Genomic DNA, 27,605 nt, shown 5'->3' with positions numbered 1-27,605 from the left:
TCTGCATTCTGGTAGCCAGTCCCTATTGGGATGAATTTGGAGAGAGAGTGTGTAATGTGTGTGCGCGCACACGTGTGTGTGTATTTGGGGCGGTTTAGGCTCCAGAGGCTGTTACTTCCTTGCAAGGCAAGTTTAGGACCCACGGGATCCCTAAATGAACGCACAGTCCCTGAAGAGTCCAGAGCTGGGCTGGGGAAACCGTGGACTTACCCTTCCGGTCAGGTTTGAGGTTGCGGTTGACAGGGGGCGGCTGGATCTCACTCCCTCTGCTGGAGCCGCGGTGCAGAGAGAGGGCTGAGGAGGGGTAGCCGAGCGGGTCAAAGTGGTGTGGCCCCGGGCTCATGGGGATGTAGACACTCTGGGAGTTATCACCGGCTCGCTCCAAAGCCAGCAGGGTGGAGGAGCCTGGGTTCATGGGCACGTAGTTGTCCTCGGAATTGGTGCTGTCTGATCGACCCACGACTGCTTTCGCTGGCTAGGAGTGGAGAGAAATACTGCTATAACCAGGGAGAGGAAGCAAGAGGGGGCAAGAGAAGACGGAGCTGGGCGCACTGTGAGGCTCTAAGGCAGACGCTGGGAAGACCAGGTAAGAGAGCAGGGGGTAGACAGGAAGAGACGAAGCCTGGGGGTCTTCTCTAGCTTCCACAATCCCTTGGAGCCTGCTTATAATTTGTGATAAACCTTGTATAAAACATCCACAAGGCTTTCTGGCTGCCTGACCACGTCAGAGGACAGCACAGGCCCTGGGTCACAGGTTTGGCTCAGGACCCGCCCCCCTCCTCAAGTCCACACTCATCACTGCAGGTCAGCGGCTCAGGCCCTGGGCAGGGCAAGGAGCCTCCAGGGGGCCTCGGCGCTGGCAGGCGAGGCCTGGGTGGGCATGCTTCCCCAGGGCAGTTTTCAGTGCGGCCGCCAGGCTGCAGTGCGGCCACCATCCTGGCCACAGCCTTCCTCTACCTCCTGCCCTGTCTGCTGGACGCGTATACACCTAAGCTGCTTTTGTGCACGAGCTTCCCAGGGAGACTGAAGGCAGGCCCTCGTCAGCGCAGCTGGGCCCGACACCCAGCAGGGCTGTCATCGACTCCCTCCTGAAGGCGGCCTGGGACGCCGCTCTGACACCATCCTTCTGTTGCTGAGCCTGACTCAGCGCCACCCCTGCCTGGGGTCTCATCCCCCGGTGGACCTCACGGTTAGGGTGCTGCCAGACAGCCACATCCCAGCGCCTGCATTCCCTGCATTCTCTGCATTCTAGACCTCCCTGCTCACCCTCAGTGATGAGCCTTCTTGTCTGCGGCACCTAAGTACACACATTTCTTCCAGACCAGGATACGTGCATCTTTCCAAACACTCAATCCAGGGGTTCTGAACGAGGAAGCGAGGCAGGCTCCTAGGAGGTAGACGCCCAGGCTGTGGTTTCAGTTCCGTGGGCCTGAGCTTTGATCCACCTGAGCTGCCGTAAGGACCCCCTGATTAAACCCCACTCACCAGGAAAGCGCTGACTGCATCGCTCATGGACTCGGCAGAGCGGCCGGCACTGTCTCCACCACGCTGCGGATAGTCGTAGGACTCGCAGGAGGAAGCTACGGCAGAGGAAGGAAGACCCCTGAGAACTCAGAGCTGGTCCCTGTGCTGACACTTTCCCACACCCTCCCCAGTGTCACTCAGGATTGTAACTGCTACTCCAGGAGATACCGCTCTCAATTCCTAAGACAAGGTATTGCGTCTACCACCTCACCCCTCAACTCACAAACTCCTCCTGGGCTTCTGGACGGAGCTCCAGTGTTGTTTGGTCACTAAGTATTGTCCAACTCTTTGTGACTCTATGGACCGTAGCCCACCAGGCTCCTCTGTCCCTGGGATTTCCCAGGCAAGAATAGTGGAGTGGGTTGCCATTTCCTTCCCCAGGGGATCCTCCCGACCCAGGGATTGAACCCACGTCTCCCGCATTGGCAGCTGGGCTACCAAGGAAGCCCAGCCACAGGGTTATTAGCAAGACACAAAATGAAAGAGATTAATATTATTCTACTTTTTCATCGAACGGAGGAGGTTACATGCAGAGTTGGAATACTCTCAGTGGGAAATAAGCAACAGTAGAATTTAAATACTTCAAATACATGTTCAGACTTTAACCAGAGATGCAAATGTGGCTTAGAAAATATTTTGTAGATTTAATTTTAATAGCCTGTTGGTCCACAAAGGTTTGGCTCCAGTTTGGACTAGTCTTCTAAATTTATTTTTGAAATCTTTCATTTGATTTATAAATGAGTAAAAGACTATGATCTGGACCTCTAAAACCCTAATACATTGTAACGTGGTTAACCAAGAATGTTCTGTTTCCTTAGTGGAATAGTAACTTCTCTCAAGCAGGATCTGCTAAACTCTTGCCACTGTGGTGTTCACTAATAGCCTCCAGGGTTGGGGGCCCAGCTAGGAAAGGTCTGGGGGTGAGAAGATGCCTAAACCTGTGAGCATCCCTGACCTAGGTGGGCCTTAAGCCCCCGTGGCCTGGATGACCGAGAACTCGTACAATGCTGAGTCCCTTGTGCCCCCTCCCTTCCTCCCACCTGCTCCGGGTGCAGCCAGGGCTCACACTGACCTCGGTGAAGCCGGCTGTTGTCCATGGCTGGGAGGGTGTTACGCCTGGGGATGGTGGCGGCGGCAGAGACCGACCTGCTGCCTTCCCCGGCAGGAGGTCTCTGCTGAGGGCTGCTCCACCGAGGTGTGTCTGCCTGACTTGGCTTGGGGGGCCGGGGCGGGGGAGCTATGGCCGAGTCCCCAGGCGTGGCCACCGCCATGGCGTTGTGGTTCTTGTCCAGCGTGAACGTCCTAGGGATCTGGTAGGCCGAGAGCGGGGTGGCCGGAACGTCCACGTTGTCCACCAGGAGGTCCCCAAACTCCCGGCACAGGGTGCTGCTGGGCATCTTGAAGGTATACACGTCCTCGTTATCCGTTTCAGAGCTGGTGAGGCTGCCCTTGGTGTGGCCGTGGGCAGCCAGGCTCCGGGGGAGGTCGTAGGCACTGTCTCTGAACTCTGCGTTGTGCCGGCTTGGCTTCGGGAGGCTGTAGAAGCCGTGGACTTGACCACCAACCCCGTTGACGCAGTGCCCGTTGCCCTGGGCAAGTTTCTGCACAGCTGTGTCGCTCCTCATGAGGAACGAGGCCCTGGTGCCCTGAGAGAAGCTGGCACTCCTAGGAGACAGAAAGAGGGGGACGTGGGGGTTAGAGGAGGCTGGCAGGAGTGCTCACACCCTGCTGCAGCGACGTGGTGGGGAACAAACACAAGCTGAGGAGGCTGGAGGCCCGAGGCTTATCTGGACACAGTATATCTTCTCTTGGAGTTTCAGTAAATGCATCTGCAAGAATGGGGATTAAAATCATAACTTTGCGGCTTGTTTAGAATTGGCATCTAGAAAGTATGTGTTCAGTGTTAGCCTTTGTCCCGTCCCCTACGCCCACATGGCTGTGATGAGCAGAGGGTGGTCTTACCTCCTCAAACAGACATCAACAAACTACTTGCATCAGCCACGTGTTCACCACTTTAAGTGGCACCGAATATACGCATGTGTATACAAAGGCTGTGAGACAGTGGAAAGAACCCTTAAGTTGGTATCAGAAAACAGCAAACAAGTCATTTTACCCGAGTCTCAGTCTCCCCACTGTAGAACAAGTCAGCTGACATGTTCTAAGTTAAATGGAAGTATTCAAATGTAAGCTATAGATTTATTTTCCATCGTGTTCGCTGAGAGGCATTCAGAGGGGAAAATCTCTCTCCAGAAGACTAAAATACTGTAGGGAAAATGTTTTCCAGTTTAGGAAGTATATTCAGGAGAGGGAAGGTCTTGATTATTACTTTTTAAAATTCAGGTTTTGGGAAAACAAGGCAAGATTAAAAACGAAATGATTTGGGGGTGAAGGGTTTGTGAGTTTCATCCTCAGCACTAATACACGCCGTAGGCTTCCCCAAGGAGGGACCTGGGGGGTCTTACACACTTCGGGCTTCCCCAAGGCAGGACCTTGGGGGTCTTACACACTGAAGGCTTCTACAAGGTGGGACCTGGGGGGTCTTATACACTGTGGGCTTCCCCAAGGCAGGACCTGGGGGGTTTTACACACTGTAGGCTTCCCCAAGGTGGGACCCGGGGCGGGGGGGGTCTTACAGGCTGTGGGCATCCCCAAGGTGGGAGTTGGGGGGCCTCCAGGGTCCTTTCAGGTCCATCTGGTTCTGAAAAGCCATGACCTCTTGGCTGTACTAGCATGGCTTCCACACCGCGTTCTGTTCTGTGTAGGTCCCTCCAGAAATGAGAAGGTGAAGTTCTGAGCAAGCAGAGATTCACGTCTGCTTTTCTCTCTCTCATAGGATGATTCTTCATAGGATTCCATTTGGGGAAAATAAAGGAATCAGAATTCTAGTATAATCCTGTACAGTGGTGATTCCCAGCTTTTGGGAGGCTATATGCCTCTTTAAGGATCTGATAAAAATCTCTTCTGGCACTTCTCACCAGAATAAGGCAGATCTCACACACATACAAATTTGCAAGCTAACAGAGGGATGTGCAGCCCTTAACCCACTGAGGCCAATCCATGGAGCCCCCGCCTTATACAAGCTCTCTCAGCTCATGGGGAGCTTGTTATTCATGGATGTGGCCACCAGATGGTGATAGATATTAAGGCCCATCAGCTTAGAAAGCGGAAGGGAAACAGGTGTCTAGGCCAGGCTCTCTTTGTTAGTTAACCTGCATCCGTGCCGGCTGGGACTGACATTGCCACACCGTTCACAACCCTCGTCCCTGGGCCTCCGTACTCTCTCCTTTTCTGTTTCGTTTCACACACGTAAGCAAGCCAGCATCGCTGGCCTAGAGCACTGAACATCCAGCCTTCAGATCCTGGAGGGCCTGGGTCCGAGGCTGGGGAGCCAATGGTAGACATCAGGGGCTCACATCTGTCTTTGATGCCTTTCATTGTGTCTTTTGGAGCTTCCAGCTCTGGCGGATGCTCCCATCTGGATCTGTCCATTGAAAAAATCCTTTCCTGACATCCCACTTTCCATCTGGGCCAGGCCCAATCGATACAGAGAAGCCTCCTGCCCTGGGGGAGGGGGCACCATGGTAGAGGAGGTGACAAGCCTGCAAGCCTTAGTCAGACCTGTGCATATGCAGCTGTTGACACATTTAGAGCAACCGTCCCCAGTGGTGGTGGTGGTGCAGAGTGTCAGGGAGGCTTCTTCAGCGATGTCACCCTGGACTGACTGGCAACTGGCCAGGCAAAAGCAAGAGAAGGGAAAAAGTGTTCCCGTAGAGGCAGAGCAGTAGAACGCCGTCTGGCAAGTTCAAGAACCACAAGCTGTTCAGGCTAGAGCAGGAGCCTTAGGAGGTGGGGTTGAGGGATGACAGTGGAGGGCCAGTCCTGGGCTGAGGAGAACAGGAGTCCTTGAGAGTCTAAGGTGGTGAGGGGTGCGGAGAGCATCTCAGGGAGCCTGCAGTGGCCTTCAACACACTCAGCCGTGAGCTTATCATCTCTCTCCTGACTCTCCGGTTTGGGGAAAGGCACCAAGCCACTCAAACCAAAGCCCAGGAAGACCTTTCTCATTTCTCACTCCATAAGCACATCAGTTCCTATCAACCCCACCCCAGTTCAGGTCCTCCTGCTTGTCTTCTGCATTTAACAAAAGGGTTGGTAGCTAACTAGTCTCCATAATCATCTGCCCGGCTCTCTGGTCCTCTTTTCATCCCTCTCACGCTTCCTTTCCTAACTTCCCAGCTTAACAGTTCTCAGTGCTGTCTGTGTCTTTAGGGTGATGGCATATCCCAGCTCCATCTTACCCGCCCAACCTCTTCTCCCCAGCCGCCCTCCTCAGGCTGGGATCTACGCAGTTGGCTCTCCAGGGTTCCGAGAAGACCCCAGGCAGCCAGGCCTCTGTGCCGTGTTCGTGTCTCTGGAAGGCCCCCTATCCCATCTGGCAGCTCAAACTCAGCTCCAGCAGCACCTCTTCTGAAGCTGGTTCTCGCATTCCCCACCTCCCAGCACAATTACTTGCTCCCTCTCAGAGCAGGTAGCAACTGCTCCCTGTGTTACAAAGCAGTTGCTTATTTCCTCCACCAGGTTGATTTCCTTGAGGAAAGAAACAGTGTTTTATTCATTTTCCTCTCATCAGCACCCAGATTAGTGCATGTCATATAGTGGGTGGTGAATATGTGTTTGCTGAATGAACAAGCAAATAAACCTATAAACAGACACACAGGTAAAGAAAAGCCTTGGTGCTGCCATCCACTTTCCCTGAGCTTGGCCTAAACCCTTAGGAGCAGCAGATGGAAACTCTTTTCTCTTCAGAACATGGGAACTCCTGTCCCAGCCTCCTGCTGCCCTGGTGTCTCCTCTCTGGTTACAGAACTGCTCACTCATCCCTGAGCTCCTGGCCTGGGCTCGCATTATCTACCTTTTTCTGGAACGTTTCCTTGATGCATCACAATCTTACAAAGTGCCAAAGAAGCCTTCCTGCTCCACAGAGGTGCTTCAGTCCCTCAGACTTTCCTCGTTGCTTCACCCACTCTTCCCACTTTGCTCCTACAGCACTATTCGTGTTCCCTGCACACACTCACCTCACCCATGTCTTGTGTGACAGTTATTTGGGTCTTGGTCCTTCTACTTCTATCTGACCCTGTGTTCCCAGAAGGCAGGGCACCAAATCCCATCCCCAGGCACAGCCCCTGGCATGTGGTAGATGACACCCATGCCTGCTGAAGGGACTGGTCATCACTGCAAGAATCGGGTCAAAGGAGCTGAATGAGGGAAACAAACTTGCCCAAAGATATGCACTCAGATGCAGTGCAGGTATTACCCTCATGCATCAGAAGAGAAAAACAGTAAATGGCAGAGATGGTTCAAGAAGATACTCGATCACAGGTGTATAGGGGAGCTCCCTGAGGACAGAGGGAGTTTGCCAGAAAATATTCCCCTGCGCCAGCAGCTTCCCTTTCCATTGCTGGCCCCCGCTGCTCTAGAGGCTGCTGGTGGGTGGGGCTATCCTGCCACCTTGGTCTGAAATAAACTCCAAATTTCTCCCTCGGCTTTTAGAAATGCTTTCCCAGGTTTTCCCAGCCACTTTATTTTGCACTTTTTTTTTTTTTTACACATTTTCACACATTATGGGGCATACAATTTCACTCTTTTCCACTCTGTGAGATACCAAGTGCATTAACGATGAAAGAGCTGGTTTGATTTTCTTTTACAACTTCTTCTTGTTCACTCGGTAAGTTGGTCAAGTCATGTCTAACTCTTTGCGACCCCATGGACTACAGCATGCTAGGCTTCTCTGTCTGCCACTATCTCTTGGAGTTTGCTCAAGTTCATGTCCACTGAGTCAGTGATGACTGTGTTCCCATTTAAGGAAATCTTGTAAACACTTGTAAGTAAATTAGCCACCATTTTAGGGTTCTGTCCCTGTCACTGGCAATCTTGAAAGGTCATCTGGACCATCATTCTGCATCTGACTCATTCCAAATGGATCCTTCCAGTGAGGGAAGAAAGCTCAGAAAATTCTGTCTCACAATCTCTAAGAGGTGAGGTGGTCTTTGTATCTCAAACTTTTCTGGCTGCAATATTGAGCTTGCCTTCTCTCTGCAGTTACAGAGAAAAGCTGTATATGTGAAACTAACAAAGTAAAAGCTGTATATTCTGCCTTTGGTTAATCACAGCCACTAACAATTAATCACGAGTTACATTCTCCATCGACATTTCTGATTTTGCTTTTTACCCACCATCTTTCTGTAGAAGAGTGCTACAGGGTCAGTGATGCTTCCATTTTGGAATTTCATCCCTTGAAATTTTGCTTCCCTCAACTCTTAGCAGAATTATGGCTTTCCAGGACGTGTGACTTACCACATCACATCACTTGTTACAGGTTTAACAGCCTTAAGATAGAGATTGGTTAATACTTGCTAGAATCTAGAATGAGGTCCTAAGTGTGTATGTGTGTTAAATCAGTTATGTCCAACTCTTTGTGACCCTATGAACTGCAGTCTGCCAGGCTCCTCTGTCCATGGGATTCTCCAGGCAAGAATACTGGAGTGGGTTGCCATGCCCTCCTTCAGGGGATCTTCCCAACCCAGGGGTCAAACCCAGGTTGTCTGAGCTACCAGGGAAGCCCCGAGGTCCCAAATACTAGAGGATAAAAATAAATCTAGTGAAACTAAATTGTTTCCAAAAACAAAAATGATTCTGCTTGCTTTGACAGCATCAGTTCAAAACTCCTTCCATTGGCAACAGTTACTATTTTGAATTATTACTTATTTTAGCTCAGTGGAAGAGCTGGATTTTTAGAACTGAAGTCATTTTAACCAGAATACATATTATCCAGTACTTAAAGAAACATTAGTGGCTAGTAGTGTAGTAAGAGTAATAAAAAATTCATGGTTTTATCTCTAGGATGCTTAACTTCTTGTAGCTGTATATCAGGATCCCTCATAAATATAAAAGGGATAGAGAGAAGGCTGGTATTATTAGCCTCAGTAAATATGATTTCAGTACAGTAATCAATCAGGCATATTTACATCTGTGCTAGGCAGAGATGAATGAGCTAATTCTCTCTCAAAGTCCCTACTCAAAAGTAATCCTCTTGAGATTACTTTGGAGATCAAAAGAGGTAACTACTGTTAAAGTGCTTTGTAAACTGTTTGTTTCCAGAGTACCTAGTATGTAATGAAGCAGTGCATGACTAAAGCCCATCCACACACTTGCCAACACTTGGCATTGCTAGGTTTTTTTTTTTTTAACGGTAGTCATTCCAGTGGAGATTAAGCAAAACCTCACTGAGGTTTTAATTTGCATTTCTCTGATGGTTCAGCATGTTTTCATGTGCTTATTATTGGCCATTCCTATATCTTTTTTGTGAAGTGTCTCTTCAAATCTTTTGCCCATGCAAAAAAATATTCTTGCTTGTCTTCTTATTGAGTTGTAATAGTTCTTTATGTATGCTAGAAGTTAGTTCTCTGTCAGATATATGCTTTGAGTATTTTCTAGGATTTGTTGACTTGCTTTTTGTTGTTTTACTTTTTTGTCTGCACTGCACAGCATGCAGGATCTTAGTTCCCCGACCAGGGATCATACCATGTCCATTGTAATGCAAGGCAGATTCTTAACCACTGGACCACCAGGAAAGTTTACATTTTCCTAATGGGATCTTTTAAAGAGCAAAAGTTTTAATTTTGATAAAGACTATCAGTTTTTTTCTTTTATGATTCCTGATTTTTAAATCCCATATAAAAATCTTTTCTTACCCCAAGATCACAGAGATATTTTCTTCTGTAAGTTTCAAAGTATTAGACTTTACATTCAGGTCTCTGATACTTTTTAGCTTTTGAATAGTGTGATAGAAAGTAAAGGTTTTTAAAAATTCCTATATAGGTATCTATTTGTTGAAAAAGCTTTCATTTCCCTATTGGCACTTTAGTAAAAAAAAAAATATATATATATATATACACACACACACACACCCATATTCATTCTAACGCCTCCAGGTTCACTAATCTGTTCTAGTGATTTATATGTTTACCCTTTCATTAATACAACTATCATGATTAACCTTAGTTTGACAGAAGGTCTTAAAATCAGGTAGTATAAGTCCTCTAACTTTGTGCTGTTTTTTTTTCTTTTTTTAAAATCACTTTGGTTATTCACACTTTCACATACATTTTAGAACTAGCTATCAATTTCTGTGAGAAAGCTTGCTGGGATTTTTATTTGGATTGAACTGAATCTACAGGTTAATTTGGGAAGAATTACCATTTTAATAATATTAACTCTTCCAATTCATAACTATAGTATATTATTACCCTCCATATTTAGGTCTTTAATTTCCCTCAGCAATGTTAGTGGTTTCAGTGAAGAGGTCTTGCCTGTCTTTTGTTAAATTTATTCCTAAGCAGTCCACTTCTTTGGGCATCATTATATAGATTTTTTAAGTTCATTTTTTTGGTTGTTGCTAGTAAGTAAAAGTTATTTTTGTACAGTGATCTTTTCTCCTGTGAATTTGCTAAATTAACTTATTAATTGTAGTACTTATTTTCTATATTCTTTAGGATTTGTAATATAAACAAGCATGTTACTAGCAAACAGAAACTGTTACATCTTCCTTTCTGGTATTTGTGCCTTTTATATATTTTTTGTTCCCTTATTGAACTCACTAGGATCTCAACAAAAACAAGACAGGAGCTGACTGTGGCTCAGATCATGAACTCCTTATTGCCAAATTCAGACTCAAATTGAAGAAAGTAGGGAAAACCGCTAGACCATTCAGGTATGACCTAAATCAAATCCCTTATGATTATACAGTGGAAGTGAGGAATAGATTCAAGGGCCTAGATCTGATAGATAGAGTGCCTGATGAACTATGGAATGAGGTTTGTGACACTGTACAGGAGACAGGGATCAAGACCATCCCTATGGAAAAGAAATGCAAAAAAGCAAAATGGCTGTCTGGGGAGGCCTTACAAATAGCTGTGAAAAGAAGAGAGGCAAAAAAGCAAAGGAGAAAAGGAAAGATATAAGCATCTGAATGCAGAGTTCCAAAGAATGGCAAGAAGAGATAAGAAAGCCTTCTTCAGCGATCAATGCAAAGAAATAGAGGAAAACAACAGAATGGGAAAGACTAGAGATCTCTTCAAGAAAATTAGAGATACCAAGGGAACATTTCATGCAAAGATGGGCTTGATCAAGGAGAGAAATGGTATGGATCTAACAGAAGCAGAAGATATTAAGAGGTGGCAAGACTACACGGAAGAACTGTACAAAAAAGATCTTCATGACCCAGATAATCATGATGATGTGATCACTAATCTAGAGCCAGACATCCTGGAATGTGAAGTCAGGTGGGCCTTAGAAAGCATCACTACTAACAAAGCTAGTGGAGGTGATGGAATTCCAGTTGAGCTGCTTCAAATCCTGAAAGATAATGCTGTGAAAGTGCTGCACTCAATATGCCAGCAAATGTGGAAAACTCAGCAGTGGCCACAGGACTGGAAAAGGTCAGTTTTCATTCCAATCCCAAAGAAAGGCAATGCCAAAGAATGATCAAACTACCACACAATTGCACTCATCTCACATGCTAGTAAAGTAATGCTCAAAATTCTCCAAGCCAGGCTTCAGCAATACGTGAACCGTGAACTTCCAAATGTTCAAGCTGGTTTTAGAAAAGGCAGAGGAATCAGAGATCAAATTGCCAACATCCGCTGGATCATGGAAAAAGCAAGAGAGTTCCAGAAAAACATCTATTTCTGCTTTATTGACTATGCCAAAGCCTTTGACTGTGTGGACCACAATAAACTGTGGAAAATTCTGAAAGAGATGGGAATACCAGACCACCTGACCTGCCTCTTGAGAAATCTGTATGCAGGTCAGGAAGTAACAGTTAGAAGTGGACATGGAACAACAGACTGGTTCCAAATAGGAAAAAGAGTACGTCAAGGCTGTATATTGTCACCCTGCTTATTTAACTTCTATGCAGAGTACATCATGAGAAACGCTGGACTGGAAGAAACACAAGCTGGAATCAAGATTTGCTGGGAGAAATATCAATAACCTCATATATGCAGATGACACCACCCTATGGCAGAAAGTGAAGAGGAACTAAAAAGCCTCTTGATGAAAGTGAAAGAGGAGAGTGAAAAAGTTGGCTTAAAGCTCAACATTCAGAAAACGAAGATCATGGCATCCGGTCCCATCACTTCATGGGAAATAGATGGGGAAACAGTGGAAACAGTGTCAGGCTTTATTTTGTGGGGCTCCAAAATCACTGCAGATGGTGACTGCAGCCATGAAATTAAAGGACGCTTACTCCTTGGAAGAAAAGTTATGACCAACCTAGACAGCATATTGAAAAGCAGAGAGATTACTTTGCCGACTAAGGTCCATCTAGTCAAGGCTATGGTTTTTCCAGTGGTCATGTATGGATGTGAGAGTTGGACTGTGAAGAAGGCTGAGCGCCGAAGAATTGATGCTTTTGAGCTGTGATGTTGGAGAAGACTCTTGAGAGTCCTTTGGACTGCAAGGAGATCCAACCAGTCCATTCTGAAGGAGATCAGTCCTGGGATTTCTTTGGAAGGAATGATGCTAAAGCTGAAACTCCAGTACTTTGGCTACCTCATGAGAAGAGCTGACTCATTGGAAAAGACTCTGATGCTGGGAGGCATTGGGGGCAGGAGGAGAAGGGGACAACAGAGGATAAGATGGCTGGATGGCATCACGGACTCGATGGACATGAGTCTGAGTGAACTCCGGGAAATGGTGATGAACAGGGAGGCCTGGTGTGCTGCGATTCATAGGGTCACAAAGAGTCAGACACGACTGAGCGACTGAACTGAACTGAGGATCTCTAGTACAACTGTGAATAGAAGTAGCGAGAGCAGGTATTGTCTTCTTGTCCCCAGTATTAGGGGAATATATTTAGTATTTTTCCATTAGGCTGTTCTTAGAAGTCTTAGTTTGAGATAATTCTCATCTATTTACAGTTTGCTAAGAAATATTTTTTATAAAGATGTATTATGTTTTATCAAATCTTTCTTAGCATCTACTGAGGCATATACATGCAATGAAATATTTACTTAGCCTTAAAAGGAAGAAATTCCTGACACTTGCTACTATATAGATGAATTTTGAGGGCTTTTTTGCTAAGTGAAATAATCCAGTCACAAAAAACACTGTAATTCCACTGAGAGAAGCCTAATTCATACAGATAAAAAGTAGAATGGAGGTTTTTAGGGGCTGGGGGAAGGTGAAATGAGGTGTTAAGGGTACAGAGTTTAAATTTTGAGAGATGAAAAGAGTTCCAAAGATTGGTTGCAGGAGTCTGAAAGTACTTAACACTACTGAACTATACACTTAAAAACGGTTAAGATAGGACGTTTCCTATTATGCATATTTTAACACAATTTTTTTTTTAAAGGAGAAAAAAATCAGAGGAAGAATGATACAATTACATTCAGGAGAATAAGAATAAAAACAACAGTTGACCTCTCATCAAAAACAATGAAAGTCAAGAAGACCATAGGATGGCATTTTTTAGAATGCTGAAATAAAGCCATTTTTATACTCAGCAAAAATCTCTCAAAAATAAAGGTGATACTGTATGGCACAGGGAACTATATTCAATATTCTGTGATAAATCATAAGAGAAATATGAAAAAGAATGTGTATCATGTTTGTGTATAACTGAACCACTGCTGTACAGCAGAAATAACACAACACTGTAAATCAATTGTATACTTCAATAAAATAAATAAAAGGTGAAATAAAGGTATTTTCAGATAAGTGAAAGTTGGGAAAATTGGTCACTAGGGGACTCACATGGCCATAAATGGTAAAGGAAGCTCTTCACGGAGTTTCCTGGCAGTCCAGTGTAAGGACTTGGCACTTTCACTGCCATGGGCCTAGGTTCAATCCCTGGTCAGGAACGATCCCCACAGACCATGCAGCATGGCCAAAATGAAATAAAATAAAGTTAAAAAAAAAAAAAAGGAACTTCAGGTTGAAGAGAAATAAAACCATGTAAAAACCCCACTAGATAATGTTTAATATTTGTTTTCAACATTCATACATATTTTAAAGAATTTAGAAGGGAAAAAAAACCAATACTTTATAATTTTGAAGATATTTACTATTTCTGCTTGTCTTTCTTCATTCCTGCTCATAGTTTTCTTCTGGTAATACTTTGCTTCAGCCTTATTATTTCTTTAAGTTAAATCTCCTAGAAATTCTCTTACTTCTTTTTCATCTGAGAATGTCTTACTTTGTTTTCATTCCTGAAGGATTACTTTTGCAGAATTGAGACCTCTGGGTTGATAAGAATTTCTTTTCCTTTTCATTAATTTCAAGTGTGTTTTCTTTTCTCATATGGAATCTTGTTATAATATGGGCTTTTGAATCTGTGTGTAGAAGCTCCAACATTGGTAATAATGAGGTTGGTCTCTGCTTGCCCTTGAGAATTAGTTATAGTTTGCTCATTTTCTGTATGCCCAGAAATTTTGGATTATATTCTGAATGTTGTGTAGACTGTGTTCTTTTATCATCCTCTGGAAAATACTGATGTGTTTGTTTTTGCAGGCAATCAACATGGTTAGGTTTATCCTCTTAAGTTCTGTTTCTCCTTTTGTGTGTGGTAGTAAAAATCTCAGTTTAGTTCACAAAGCTCTTGTTATGCTGGTTTGAGTCTATCTCACACATGGGTTCCCTGGCGGGTCAGAGAGTGGAGAGTCTGCCTGCAGTGTGGGAGACCCGGGTTCGATGCCTTGGGTTGGGAAAGATCTCCTGGAGAAGGAAATGGCAATCCACTCCAGTATTCTTGCCTGGAGAATTCCACAGACCCTACAATCCATGGGATCGCAAAGAGTCGGACATGACTGAGCACCGCACCGCTCGCACCGCTCCACGCCCCCCCCCCCCCCGACCCCCCCATCAAGATGAGCCCGAGACTTGAGTGGTTTTATATCCAGAATTAGGAAATCCCTTCTCTAGCTCTCTCCACTCTGGGATACTCCACTCTTCCCCAGCCCCCGAAGGGCTCCTTTTCTGGAGATTTCTGTTAGAGTCTCAGCAGCCTGCCCCACTGTGCTGCTTTGGGAGGGGGCCCATACTCAGGACAAATCCACCAGAGACAGAAAATTCACTCTGTGTAGTTGCATCTCCAAAGTTTGCTCTGCTACATAATCTGCTTTCTTTCATTTACAGAGTCTTTGGGTAATCATATTTTGCCTGGAGTTTTTAGTTGTAATTAGTGGGAGGGATAATCGGTAGTGGCTTCTGCCACCATAGAGAAACTGAAACTTATACGTTCTTTTTCAAAGTTTCTTTTTCCTAAATTTCACCATCTCTTTACTCATTATCCATTTTCCCTCCCTGCCACAGATTAAAGCAATCAACACAACTATTTTAAAGTCTTTGTATGCTAACTCCAAAAACCGAGCTTATTTTGTTTCTATGACCTGAGTTCTCTTGACTACAGGTCAACTTTACAGTGTCTTCAAGTGTCCAGCAATTTCTCACTATCTACTGAACACTTGGGATGATATGTTATGGGAATTTCATTCAAAAGAAAAGTCATGTCAATTGAATCTTGTTCAGTGTGGGTCTCTTTTTTAAAACAAATTTGTCCTGCTTTTTGATTGCTCTTCAGTGCCTTTAGTTTTTTAAATGTTTTGTCTGGAGTTTGTAATTGTTATAGTATGTTTGCTATCATGCACACTACTCTACTACCACCAGAAACTATATATCCTTCCTAAGATAGGTCCGTCTAGTCAAGGCTATGGTCTTTCCAGTGGTCATGTATGGATGTGAGAATTGGACTTTGAAGAAGGCTGAGCACCGAAGAATTGATGCTTTTGAACTCTGGTGTTGGAGAAGACTCTTGAGAGTCCCTCGGACTGCAAGGAGATCTAACCAGTCCATTCTGAAGGAGATCAGCCCTGCGTGTTCTTTGGAAGGAATGATGCTAAAGCTGAAACTCCAGTACTTTGGCCACCTCATGTGAAGAGTTGACTCATTGGAAAAGACTCTGATGCTTGGAGGGATTGGGGGCAGGAGGAAAAGGGGACAGCAGAGGATGAGATGGCTGGATGGCATCACGGACTCGATGGACGTGAGTCTGAGTGAACTCCAGGAGTTGGTAATGGACAGGGAGGCCTGGTGTGCTACGATTCATGGGATCGCAAAGAGTTGGACACAACTGAGCAACTGAACTGAATTGACTGAAAGAAAGCCGCCTTCCCACCCTCCATTCCTGCTTCGAATCCTACAAACACTGTTTGAGTTTACTATTTTTTAAAATCTCCCTGAGATCCTACTCATCAACCTCTTGCTCCCTCACCCACACAAGTCAAAACAAAGACACAGAGAAAAGCACAACTTGGTCAAGGCCCCACAATCAAGTTGCTTCCACAGATGTAGATAAGTTCTGTCTCCTTCATTAACATCCATAGGCCATGGAGATAACATATTTCCATAACACAGATTTGTTCAAATATTTACCACGCAACGATATGTGCTCTGAGTCCTGCCCCAAAGGACAGTAATGTATTAATATAAAAATGGAAGGGTGATTTGCAGTCTGCACTAGCATCATTTACAGTTTTGCAGAATACCAGGATCTCAGGACCCACTGAATCAGAAGCAGCATTTCAACAAGATGCTTGGGTATTTCATGTGCACGTTCCTGTTTGAGAGACACTAATATAAAGTGCTCTGTCTTTCACTGAAACTATGAGTGTACAGCCTCTCGTTCTTTACTCCCCTGTGATCCTATGTGTAGCAGAAGGGGTGGAGGCCTGGGAGACATCTGGCAATAAATCTTGAGGACCTCCTACCTCATGGGTACTTCAGAAATGTTTTGCCATTTTATGTTCATTAATTATGCTCATGAGTTAATTATTCTCACTCTGCAGAGAAGGAAACTGAAAGTCAAGAAGGCTAAATAAATGGCCCCCAAGGTCACAAAGAAGTGGCCAAACCATGACTGAATAAACTGCTGAGCCTGTAAAACACTTTGCATTCTACCACTGTCCCTGGTCTGTGGTTCAGAAGAATTAGGTACTAACTAGTTCAGGGATCTTGGTTGATTCATTCTACCTGTTTAGAACTCAGCCCCTTATGCGTACACTGATGGAGGTCACCTGAACTAGTGAAAGTTCACAAATGAATCATGCTGCTTGAGGAAAATGAGTTTTTTGAGGCAGATTTCAAACTGAGTATTGGCAGTGTGTGAAAATGACTCAGAAAACCAGAATCACAGAACAGCACAGTGTAGAGAAAAGAATACCTGACCAGGAAGGAGAAGCCTGGGTTCTGGTCTGACCTCTTGTCATTCACAAGTCGAGTCTCAGTTTCCTCACCAGTGAAACAGAGAGAAATGATCGATCCTAGCGACCTCTCAGTGGATTTGCCTGGTTTAAGCGTGATCATGCATGAAAATATTCTGTAATGTGATTTATCAATAAACCAGCTAACTGCCTTAATTCTCATAACACAAATTAGTTATTTCTAAATTAATTAATACAGGAATGTGATTTGCAATCTGCTGGCCATGGTAGAATTGGGAACCAGTTCTGGCAAAGTCCACAAGCCCTGTGCTTTTGTTTATCCTAATGATGAGATAAAAGGTAATAAAAGTATGTACAGGCTCTATACCTGAGAGAGTTTTCACTGTCAGAAAAACAAAAACTTACTCTAGAGCAGGGAGTTCTTGCCATGACTTTCTGTGATGATGAAAACGTTTTGTATTTGCATGACCCTGTATGGTAGCCAGTGGCCACGTGTGGCCCCTGAGCACTTGAAATATGGCTGGTGCAACTGAATAAGTTAATTTTCAGTGCAATTTAATGAAAATAATTTTCTTTTACATTTATGCTGTTACAGACATCTTTGGCATCTATTTTCTTTCATCATTACCGCAGTCACAACTGTTATTTATTTCACTGTGTCAGGTCTTAGCTGCATCATGTGGGCCTTTTGTTGTGGCTCACGGACTCCCTAGTTGCGGCACGCAGACTTAGTTGCTCCACGGCTGCTGGGCTCTTAGTTCCCCGACCAGGGATCAAACGTGTCCCCTGCGCTGGCAGGCAGATTGTTATTCACTGGACCACCAGGGAAGTTCCCGAGTTTTATTTAATTTTAATTGATTCAAATTTAGATAGCCACATGTGGAGAGTGGAGCCACATGTGGAGAGTGGCTGCCACATGGAACTCTGCAGTGGTAGCAAAAGTGAGATATGGATTTACTCAACAATGGTAAGGGTTTATAGCTATATTGTTAGGGTCAACAAATGCACTGACTTTGTCTTTGATTCTGAAACTCTAGCTTCTTAATGCCTTTTTTCCAAATTAAACAAAATTTGTAAAGCAAGATTTTTGATAATGAAAGGATTCTTTGGAATCCAAGTATCATTATATGGCAGTGTAGATGATACCCATAAAATGCGAGTGGTAGTGGTGGTAGTCGCTCATTCGTGTCCGACTCTTTGCGACCCTGTGGACTGTAACCTACTAGACTTCTCGGTCCATGGGATTCTCCAGGCAAGAATACTGGAGTGGATTGCCATTTCCTTCTCCAGGGGATCTTCCCGACCCAGGGATCGAACCCGGGTCTCCCGCATTGGAGGCAGACGCTTTAACCTCTGAGCCACCAAGGTTACCTAAACTAGAGCAATGGTGTTTTTGTTTTATAATTATGTATCTGGTCACCTGGAAAGATGCAATGATAGTTTACTCCCGCGTCTTCAAAATTAAAAAGCAGAGGCTGGAAAGGACTGGGCCCGCGAGCGCGCTCGGGCAGCCTACCGTGTGCTCTCGGCCCTCCGGCTGATGCACTGGTGCAGGTAGAGGTACTCCTGGGGCGCGCTGGCCGATAGGGCGGGCTGCACGTGGTTGGACAGCGCGGGCTCGAAGGTGAACAGGGTCGGCTGGCTGGAGTGCGACGGGGCCGAGGCTTTCCGTTCTCGGAGAAGGTGCTGGCTGGAGCTGCTGAGCTCCGCTGGAGAGGAGCGCGGCGCGTGCGGGGCCGAGATGTTCCGCAGGGAGTCTGCGAAGAGAGCCAGAGCTGTGTGAGGGGAGGCGGAAGGGAAGGCGGCCCTCTCCCGGCCCGGGGGGGCGCAGCGTCCTCAGCACCTGCCGCCCGCTGCCCTCCCTACTGCCCCCTGCTGGCTCAGGCCCCTGGGGTCGGCCCGGAGGCCACTATCGCCGGCGGGGCGAGGCCAGCCCCGGGCAAGGGAACGCCACTGTCTCCCCTCTCTCTGGGGGCTCCTGGGGCATCGCCTCCCTCTCAGCTACGCTGGCTTTACTAAATGAAGCTCGGCTTCCCAAAGACTTCCGCGCCGAGGGGCCTGGGCCGGGTCTCCGCACTACCTGATAAAAGTGCGTGGAACGGAGCCGCCCGTCCCTTCAGACCGTCCGGGGCCCTCCGGCCTGCCCTTCCCTGTCCTCCCGGGAGGATGCTGCCCGGCTCCTGTACTCGCCACTCTCTGTCTATGGGTTTTTGTTTTTTTTCTTCTTCTTAACTCTTATCTTTAACTCTCCCTGTTGTGTTAGAAAGGAAGCGAGGTATTAAAGACAGATAATAGTTTAGAGTGCTACACCCCAAGCCAAGGGCATTATTCATTTGGCTGGCTCTCTAGGCTTAGTCCAAATGCCTAAGCACAACATACAAGGCCTTTCACAGTCTGGCCTATTTCCTGCTTTCCTCCTCCCATACCCCAGGCATATGGAAGCTTCATCAGTCCGTGGACACACCAGCCCCTTTTATGATTCTTTGTTTTGGTTTGTGCTGTTTCTTCCGCCTGGATTTTACTTCTTTAGCATTCATAGGCAGACTTTTAAGACCCTACACAGATATCATATTCTCCCTGAAACCTTCCTGGACTCGGTCATTGTTCTGGGTGCGAACAGCACGTGGCCGACGCTTCATTATATCCAGTCACCCTGCTTCCTTGCCTGGCCCATGGTGTCTAAGAGCAGTGACTGCTGATGTTACCTCCTCAGTGCCAACATTTACCTAATAAAGCCCAGGTACACAGAACAAGTTCTGAGTCTGTCTTTGCAGAATATGCAAAAAAAAAAAAAAAAAAGTATTTGGCATGCAGTAATTCTACCAGCAAAACTTTTTGTTCAAAAGAAAGGTTAAAGATGTCATTTCTGGCAGTGTGATGGCCAGTGGGGCTGATGTTTTAGTGGTCATGATGGGGGCTTTCCAGGGCTAGTGAACACTTCAGAGGGGACTTAGTTCTCTTTCTACCCCGTTATCTGACCTGCTTTAGCACCCTTCTCACCCAGCTCTACAGCATTAGTTACTCTCCAGTCTTTCCTGACGCTGGACAGGTCAACCAATGCCAGCGTATAGCAGGAAACGCCATGGGCCTCTGGGGAAAAACTGTTCCGTCGATAGCTCTGTCGACCTCCAAAGTGAATGCCCGTTACAGGTCTTGTGAACTGGATGTCTGTTAACAGAATCGATGGCTTCGTTACTCCATCAGATGTGCAAGATGAACTCTCTGATGGCAGAGGAGAGGGTTGACACCCGGGAGAGGGGAAGGCCCAGCGCCGGGGAGACCCAGGGGAGGTGCCAGGGCAGCCTCTCGGGGGCATCCCACGCTGTCCGTGGTCTCTGGACCCCCCTCCCCCAACCAGCCCATCCAGGGGGCTTTCCTCAGCGCTCTGCCCACACCCTCCTGTGACCTCACTCTCCCTCTGGAGACTCTCTGGGGCATCCCGTCCGCTCTCACAGCTTCAGCTATGTGACGACAATTCACAGATCTTAATCTCTGGCTTGGTTCTGTCTCCTGAGCTCTCTGTCCTATAACTGCTCCCCATCCCTTCCTCCCCGCCCGCCCCCACCCCCCATCTGCCGGACACCTCCATTCAGCTGTCCCACAAGCAGGTCAAGCTCAACCATCTCAATGGAACTCCTCCTGGATTCTGTATCTCAGTGAAGCACATCAACACTGCCGTCCGGTCAGTTCTCCGAGATCTATCACCTTTCCCTGTTTCTCAGTGACCACCTCAGGTCATTATGCCTCTGCCCTGCTTAAAATGCATCAACAGATCCCTGCAACCCTCAGGATGACTTACAAAAAGGTCTCTTTTTAAAACCACTTCCTGTTTATTTCTTCAACTGTGCTTCTCACTTGAACTTTCTTGTGTTTCAAACAGAATTTCAGGAGAATACCAACCTCTTCTGCATCACTCCATACATTAGGCTATGAACTCAGTGACAGCAGAGATACTGTCCCTTTTGTAACAATTTTATTCCTAGAATGAAGCCCCGCCTATGACACAGCCCCACAATCATGTATTGACTGAACATCTGAAGTACACAGCGTAATAAGTCAAACCTCTCAATACCATGCGTGACTCCTTATTACCTTCAGAATAAAGACCAGGTTCCTCAAACTGACAAGAATAGCTTGTCATAGTGGCTACTTCGTGACAAACAACTTATCCTGCCTTGTCACCCAATTCCTTATGTTGAGTGCTTGTGGGTCAAGCGTTCAAAGGAAGACTGACCCAGCCTCAGTGCCTCCAGCTCAGGCTGGAGATTCAAAGGCGACCCAGTCTGTTTAGTCACAGAGGAGGAGAAAACATTTCACCGCAGTCTCAGTTTCCTTATTTACAAATCTCCAGAGGGTAGTTGTAAGGGTGAAATGCAGAAAGGGTCAGAGAAATGCTGCAAGTCGTAGTACTCAAAATGTGCTCCGTCTCCTCTGTTACCTCCGGTGCCTAGAACAGTCCCAGAACATAGTGGGTATTCATTACATATGTGTTGAATGAATAAAATAATTTTCTCTGGCACAAAAATCCATACATGCTTGTTTCTTGTGGTCAAAATCAAAGAGGTTTTCGAGGTCTGGTAATAAGATGGAGTAGGGGTTAGGATGACTTGGGCCCAGAGACACTTGGAATTTCACTCTTCTGACATAAAGCCATGTCTATGAAACCAGTTAGCTCCATAATGGTCTACAGCCCCAGGAAAGTTCTTCCAAAGCTGTTTTGGCATGAAACCTTGCTAAAAATCCTACCTCAGCTTGCAACTTTAAAAGACTTCTATCTGAAATTCATGTGATTACTCCTTTGTGTCTTTATGGGTTGAACAGTGTCCCCTCCAAAACTCATGGAACCTCAGAATGTGACCTTATTTGAAAATAGAGTCTTTGCAGATATAATGAATTAAAATGAAGTTACATGGGATTAGTGTGGGCCTTACTCCAGTGACTGGAGTCCTTATAAGAAAACAGAGACAGAGACACACAGGGAGAACAACGGGATGTTCCCATACAATGGGATGACAGAGGTAGGGGCTGGATAAATAAAATGTGGGATATTCATACAAGGGAATATTATTCAGTCATATAAATGAATGAAATACTAATAACATGCCACAATATGGAGGGATCCCCCAACACTGTGCTAAGGGAAAGAGACTAGTGACAACAGACTATGGATCACGTGACTTTGTTTATGTAAAATGTCTAGAGCAGGAAAATTCAAAGTCAGCAAGCAAACTAGTGGTTGCCTGGGAAGGAGGTGGGTTGGTAAGCAGGAATGGATAGTAACTGCTAATGAGAATGGTGTTTCTTTTTGAGGCTGATGAAAGTTTTCTAAAATGAGACTGTGGTGATGGTTGCACAACCCTGGAAACACTAAAATCACTGAACTGTACCTTTAAATGGGTGACTTTTATGGTATGAGAGATTGTTGCTTAGAAGCTAAGCCGTGTTCGACTCTTTTGTGACCCATGGACTATAGCCCGCCAGGCTCCTCTGTCCATGGAATTTCCCAGGCAAGGAAACTGGTAGGGTAGCCATCCCCCTCTCCAGGGGATCTTCCTGACTCAGGGGTCGAACCTTCATCTCTTGCACTGGTAGGCAGATTCTTTACCACCGAGCCACTAAAAAGCCCAATATGGGAAATATATCTCAGTAAATTTCTGAACACACACAGTCGACAGTTCCTCAAAAAGTTAAACACAGAATCACCACATGACCCAGCAATTCCACTAGTAGGTATGTCCTAGGAGTAAAGGAAACATATGTCCACAGAAAAACCCGTAAACCAATTTTCACAGCAGCTTTACTCATTATAGCCAAAGTGGAGACAACCCAAATGCCTATACGCTGATGGATATATATAGAGAATGTGGCATATCATATAATGCAATATTATTCAGCAGTAGAAAGAATAAAGTACAAATACATGTTACAAAATGTATAAACTTTGAAAGCATTGTGCTAAGTGAAAGGAAGCTAGATTCCACCTGTATGAAATGTTAGAATTGGTAAATATTCAGAGACAGAAAATAGATTAGTAGTTGCTTAAGGCTGGGGTGATGGTGGGAATAGGATGTGACTTCGAATGGGGACAAACTTTCTTTTTGGGGTCATAAAAATGTTACTAAATTAGATTGTGAGGATGGTTGCACAGTCCTGTGAATATACTAAAAACACTGACGTGTATACTTAGAGTGATATATAGTATGTGAATTAAACACACACACAGGCATAAGCCCTTTGCAAAGTGTGCAGTGTAAAATATATGCAAGAGATTAACAGTCATCCAGTTAAACTCATGTGACCTTTAGTTTTTATTTCCTCTCTGAAAACTGAACACTCAGTAAATACCAAGCCCTTGCTAAACTCCCTTGAGAAAAAGACATTCCCTGCTTCCTACCTTCAGTTCCCTATACCTCCCTCCAACCCCACTGTAGAGGGTTTCACCCCATAATCATAGCAAGGCAGTGGGCAGCTCAGGTAAACAAAAAGCTAGAACTTATGGTTTGGGGTGCAAAGCCTCAAGCAGGTTGGAATTCCTCCTCCCAGTGTGTGGGCCTCATGCACGGGACAGGAGTCAGGAGACCAGGGACCCGGTTCCAACTCTGCCTTCATGAGATCGTGGACAGGTCTCTGAGCTCTGGCTGCTTACCTGTGAGGTTGGGAGGATAAACCCTGGGCTGCCTACCTATCTCACTGGGCTGCTGTAAAGGGAAAATGACATAAGCTTGTGAAAACAAGTCTAAGCACTCATATAATATGTTCGTTTAAAATTTGTTTTTAATGCCCTGGGTACCTCCTGAGCAAAGGAAAGAATGCTAAAAATAAAGGAAAACATTAGACAATATACGGCTGGGCTGTTTTTGGTGTGTGGCTATCAGGCGGTTGTAATGATGTGTCTTGGGTCATTAGGAAGGTCAGTTACACAGCAAGAAGAAAATGGGCATTTCCAGACTTCTGGCCTGAGCTTCGATCTCCAAGTCTAGACGAAAGATAATGTCAGAAAACGCCTGAGTCTATTTGTTTTCTTTTCAACAGGGTTTTATTTTTTCCTCGTCTTCCTGGCTTCTTTTTAGGGCCCTACAAAATCACTCCCCTTCCTTTCCACAATCACTCATGGGAAGCCTGCCCAGCATAAAAACACTCCTCCCACCTTCTTGCAAAACTCTAGAACAGGAAAGCTCTGAAGGATTTCAGCAGAGGAGCCCAGCCCAGCCCAGCCCAGCCATCCACTGGCTAGTGATAACAGGAGCAGGAAAGGGGCGGTTGGCGAGAGTTTCTGGAAAAGATGACTGGCCAAGTAATGACTGCTTCCCTTATCTCAATGCCCTTTTAATCTTTATCCCCCCTCCCAAACCCTCACCCCAAGCCTCGGTGGGTCTCAGAACCCATAAAATGGCAGACCAAAGCTTATGCTGGAGCCCAGGCTGGACTCAAACCTGGCTCTGGCCTTGGACAGGTTACATAAACCTCTCAGAACCTCATTTGTTCAACAGGGAGAACACACAGTTCGCAGGGCTGCTGCGAGGATTAGAGATCATTTATACAAAGTATTTAGCAGAGCACCCCACTATTCTTACTGCTCCTATTCCTAGGGTACCCATGGAACTGACTGAGACCTTGACATTGGCCAAGGTATGGAATCGCTTTCCAAGTCACAGTTATACCTTGTATAGATGTTATACGTGAAAGTAATAAGAACAAAAACGTCTATATTGACTATAATAATTTCAGCTGCCGTTTAGCAAGCACCTGCCATACGTCTCTAGTCCACCCTGTGAAGCAGATATTATTTCCTCCATTGTTTTTTGTTTGTTTTGTTTTATGGGGGGGATGGAGAAATTGAAGCGCAGAGACATTAATAATGAGTTCTGAGTCACAGACCTAGAAAGGGGCAGATGTGATGTGATGTGATGTGTGATGTGAAAGTTGCTCGGTCATGTCCAACTCTTTGCGACCCCATGGACTGTACAGTCCATGGGATTCTCCAGGCCAGAATACTGGAGTGGGTAGCCTTTCCCTTCTCCAGGGGATCTTCCCAACCCAGGGATTGAACCCGGATCTCCTGCATTGCAGGCGGATTCTCAACCAGCTGAGCCACAAGGGAAGCCCAGAAAGTGGCAGAGCCTAGATCTAAATGAGATCGCTTTGTCTTCAAAATCCATTCTTTTCAACCATGGAGAGGGAAGAATTCCTACACAATCCTTATGCGGTGAATGGTGTCAGCTTTACGGGAGGCAGAGTCAAACAACAGAATAAGGGTCGAGGTCCAGCTCCATCACCAGTTGGCGGACTGACCTTCGGAACGCCATTTCCCCTTTCTGAGCCCTGTTTTCTCTATTTACAAAAGCAAGGACTTGGATTAGATGAGGGATTCACATCAAAGTCATCTTTGGGAAACCTAAGAGAGCTGCTCCATCTAAGATCTAATGAGTTATGTTTACACAGAGATTTAGATTCAGAACCAGTGGCTTGGTTTTTAATAATCTCTGGTTCTTAATTCTGGGGCAGGGGCAGAAGCATTAGGGTTGACTGAAAAATCAAGGGCAAAGCAAGCTCTGAAAGCCAAATGAAAGAACAAATTCTTCCCCAAATCTTTTTTGGTATCATCAAACTTCCAAATTGGAAACCATCCACATTCCTCCTGGCCCTCCTTATCATCTGTTCATGGCCAATTCAAAAGGAACGGCGAGCAACAGAAAGAGGCTAAAGTGGGTCAGAAACGTGGGAGTCCACATTCTCAGACGACTATGCCGCAGGGCCTTGGACAAAATTTTTAATCTCTCTGCACCTCCTCTCCCACGCTGTCAAATGCCAAAGAGAACCGAACACTTTACAGGGTCCTTTGAAGGATTCAATGACATAAAATATGAGTAAATAGTAACTATTAAATACTAAGTAAATGGTTGTTGGTTGATACTTGTTACATTATGTCAGTTGTTCCTAGAAGTAGAAAAGTGGTAAGATTCTGAGTGGTAAGATTCTTCTTACTGGGGAGAAGATGAGTAATGAAAGAATTTTGCAAACAATGGTGTAGGATTTTATAGGATGAGTGATCCCTGGAGAAAGCTAAATGAAAAGCAAGAATCAGGTGGTGAATTCTAAAAACAAAAGCCTTGGACTTCTCCAGTGGTCTAGTGGCTAAGACTCTGTGCTCCCAATGCAGGGGGCCTGGGTTCAATCTCTAGTCAGGACACTAGATCCCAAGAGCCACAAATAACAGGCTGCATGCCACACCTAAGGGTTTATGCGGCACAAGGAAAGATCCTGTATGCTGCAATCAAGACCTGGTGCAGCCAAATAAATAAGTAAATATTTAAAAAAAGGAAATAAAAACAAATAAAAACATCCTGTTGACAGGATGGGCTGATGGCAAAATTGGATCAATAGATCCAGGTCATTTTAACTCACAATCACAAGCCTGAACTTATTTAGGAAGGAATAATCCTCAAAATCCTCTTGCAGACATCATTATTAAGAGAAGTTATTCCTACATTTACGGTCAAACACAATAACTCCCATAACATGGCAACTGGAAGGGATCTTGGTGTCCAGTCATTCATTTATCATCACTGCCCTCCTCTCTCACCCTCATATCTCTCATTTACAATTGGAGAACCCATAGTCCAGAAAGGTGAGGCTACTTGTCCAAGGATATACAAGGGGTCAGATGTAAACTCTGGAATTAAAACTTAGCTCCTGTAGCCCAGGGGTCCTTCTGCAGTACCAGTAGGAAGATGTATCCATGTGAACAAAGATATGTTCTCTGTAATGTGGGGAGGGGGGGAGGGCAGAATCAAGTCAGGATATCTGATGACCAAGACACTGGAGAGCAGGATTACTGTTTTGTCATGAGTTTATATTACTCATATTTGCATGGAAAGTAAACATTTGCTGGATCAAACTACTGAAGACTAGAGTAAATAATTCCCCGAGTTCAAAAATATATGGCTCCTAATGTTTATAGAGACTATAAAGTGGAGGACGAGAAAAGAGGATGCAGAGACAGGCAGAAACAGGGGACCCTGTGAGACCTTTCAGGGGCCAGACTTCCCCATCGCCCCCCTCCCACCACCACTTCTGAGGAAGGATCTGGGAAAGAGCACCATCCCAGAGATCCAAGAGCCAAGTCCGAGTGCCCTGACCTTGATGGATATGATCTCTCGGTCTCCTTTTGCAGAAATCGACCCTGTGCAGGGCCAGGGGCAAAGGCAGAGAGTGGCTGCAGCTCACGGGCATGTCAGCCCATCTCTGGCCACACAACCTTGCGTAACGGGCATCTCATGTCAGAGACGGGAACCTAAGGCCCACAGCAAATGCCATGCTTTCTAGAAGGTCTCTGGTGAGAGCCAATCGGGCCTTTCTCTAAATCTTCAGCAGTGTTTCATTCTGCATTTCATGCTGGGAATTCACAATCTCTTGTCCAAAACTACGCTGAGAGCTGTTAGAACTCAGGACCTAGACTGTTTTCTCTGACAGTGTTCAGCACAACGCTGTGTACCTACTCAAAGTCCAGATCAGAACAAAGGGCTCAATAAACACATCACAGCAGCAAGTTTTGTCGAAAACTATCCTTTTTGGGTCAGAAGAAGGAATGAAGAGCTCCAGGATCCACAGGTCAGCTGCTGTTCAGGGTGAAGGAACTGTCATCACTTAGCGAGGCTGTCTGAGCTGTGCTTGCTTCTGGGTTGGGACCCCTGGTCTATATTTAGGCACGCATGAACTGTCCTGTCCACATCAGACAGATCAGGTTACGAGCTGCCTTCTCATCTTACCTGCCACGTGGACAGCACATCTCAGTTGTGACAGACC

The 27,605-nt window shown here is 45.6% G+C and overlaps 1 protein-coding gene across 1 annotated transcript in view; it reads right to left on the bottom strand.

The window, feature by feature from the left end:
* GAB2 (GRB2 associated binding protein 2) overlaps positions 1-27,605 on the bottom strand; it is a 59,549-nt gene that overhangs the window by 9,008 nt on the left and 22,936 nt on the right. Inside the window, exons 2-5 of the mRNA XM_040255616.1 lie at positions 18,316-18,556; positions 2,597-3,189; positions 1,486-1,580; positions 211-475 (exon numbers count right to left, since the gene is read on the bottom strand). Of these exons, the coding sequence (XP_040111550.1) occupies positions 211-475; positions 1,486-1,580; positions 2,597-3,189; positions 18,316-18,556 (1,194 nt within the window). The remainder of the gene's footprint in view (positions 1-210; positions 476-1,485; positions 1,581-2,596; positions 3,190-18,315; positions 18,557-27,605) is intronic.

The sequence above is a fragment of the Oryx dammah genome, unplaced genomic scaffold, assembly GCF_014754425.2.
Source record: "Oryx dammah isolate SB20612 unplaced genomic scaffold, SCBI_Odam_1.1 HiC_scaffold_15, whole genome shotgun sequence".
Taxonomy (NCBI): Eukaryota; Metazoa; Chordata; class Mammalia; order Artiodactyla; family Bovidae; genus Oryx; species Oryx dammah.
Note: the sequence above shows the minus strand (reverse complement) of the source record. Positions and strands in the feature narration are given on the sequence as shown.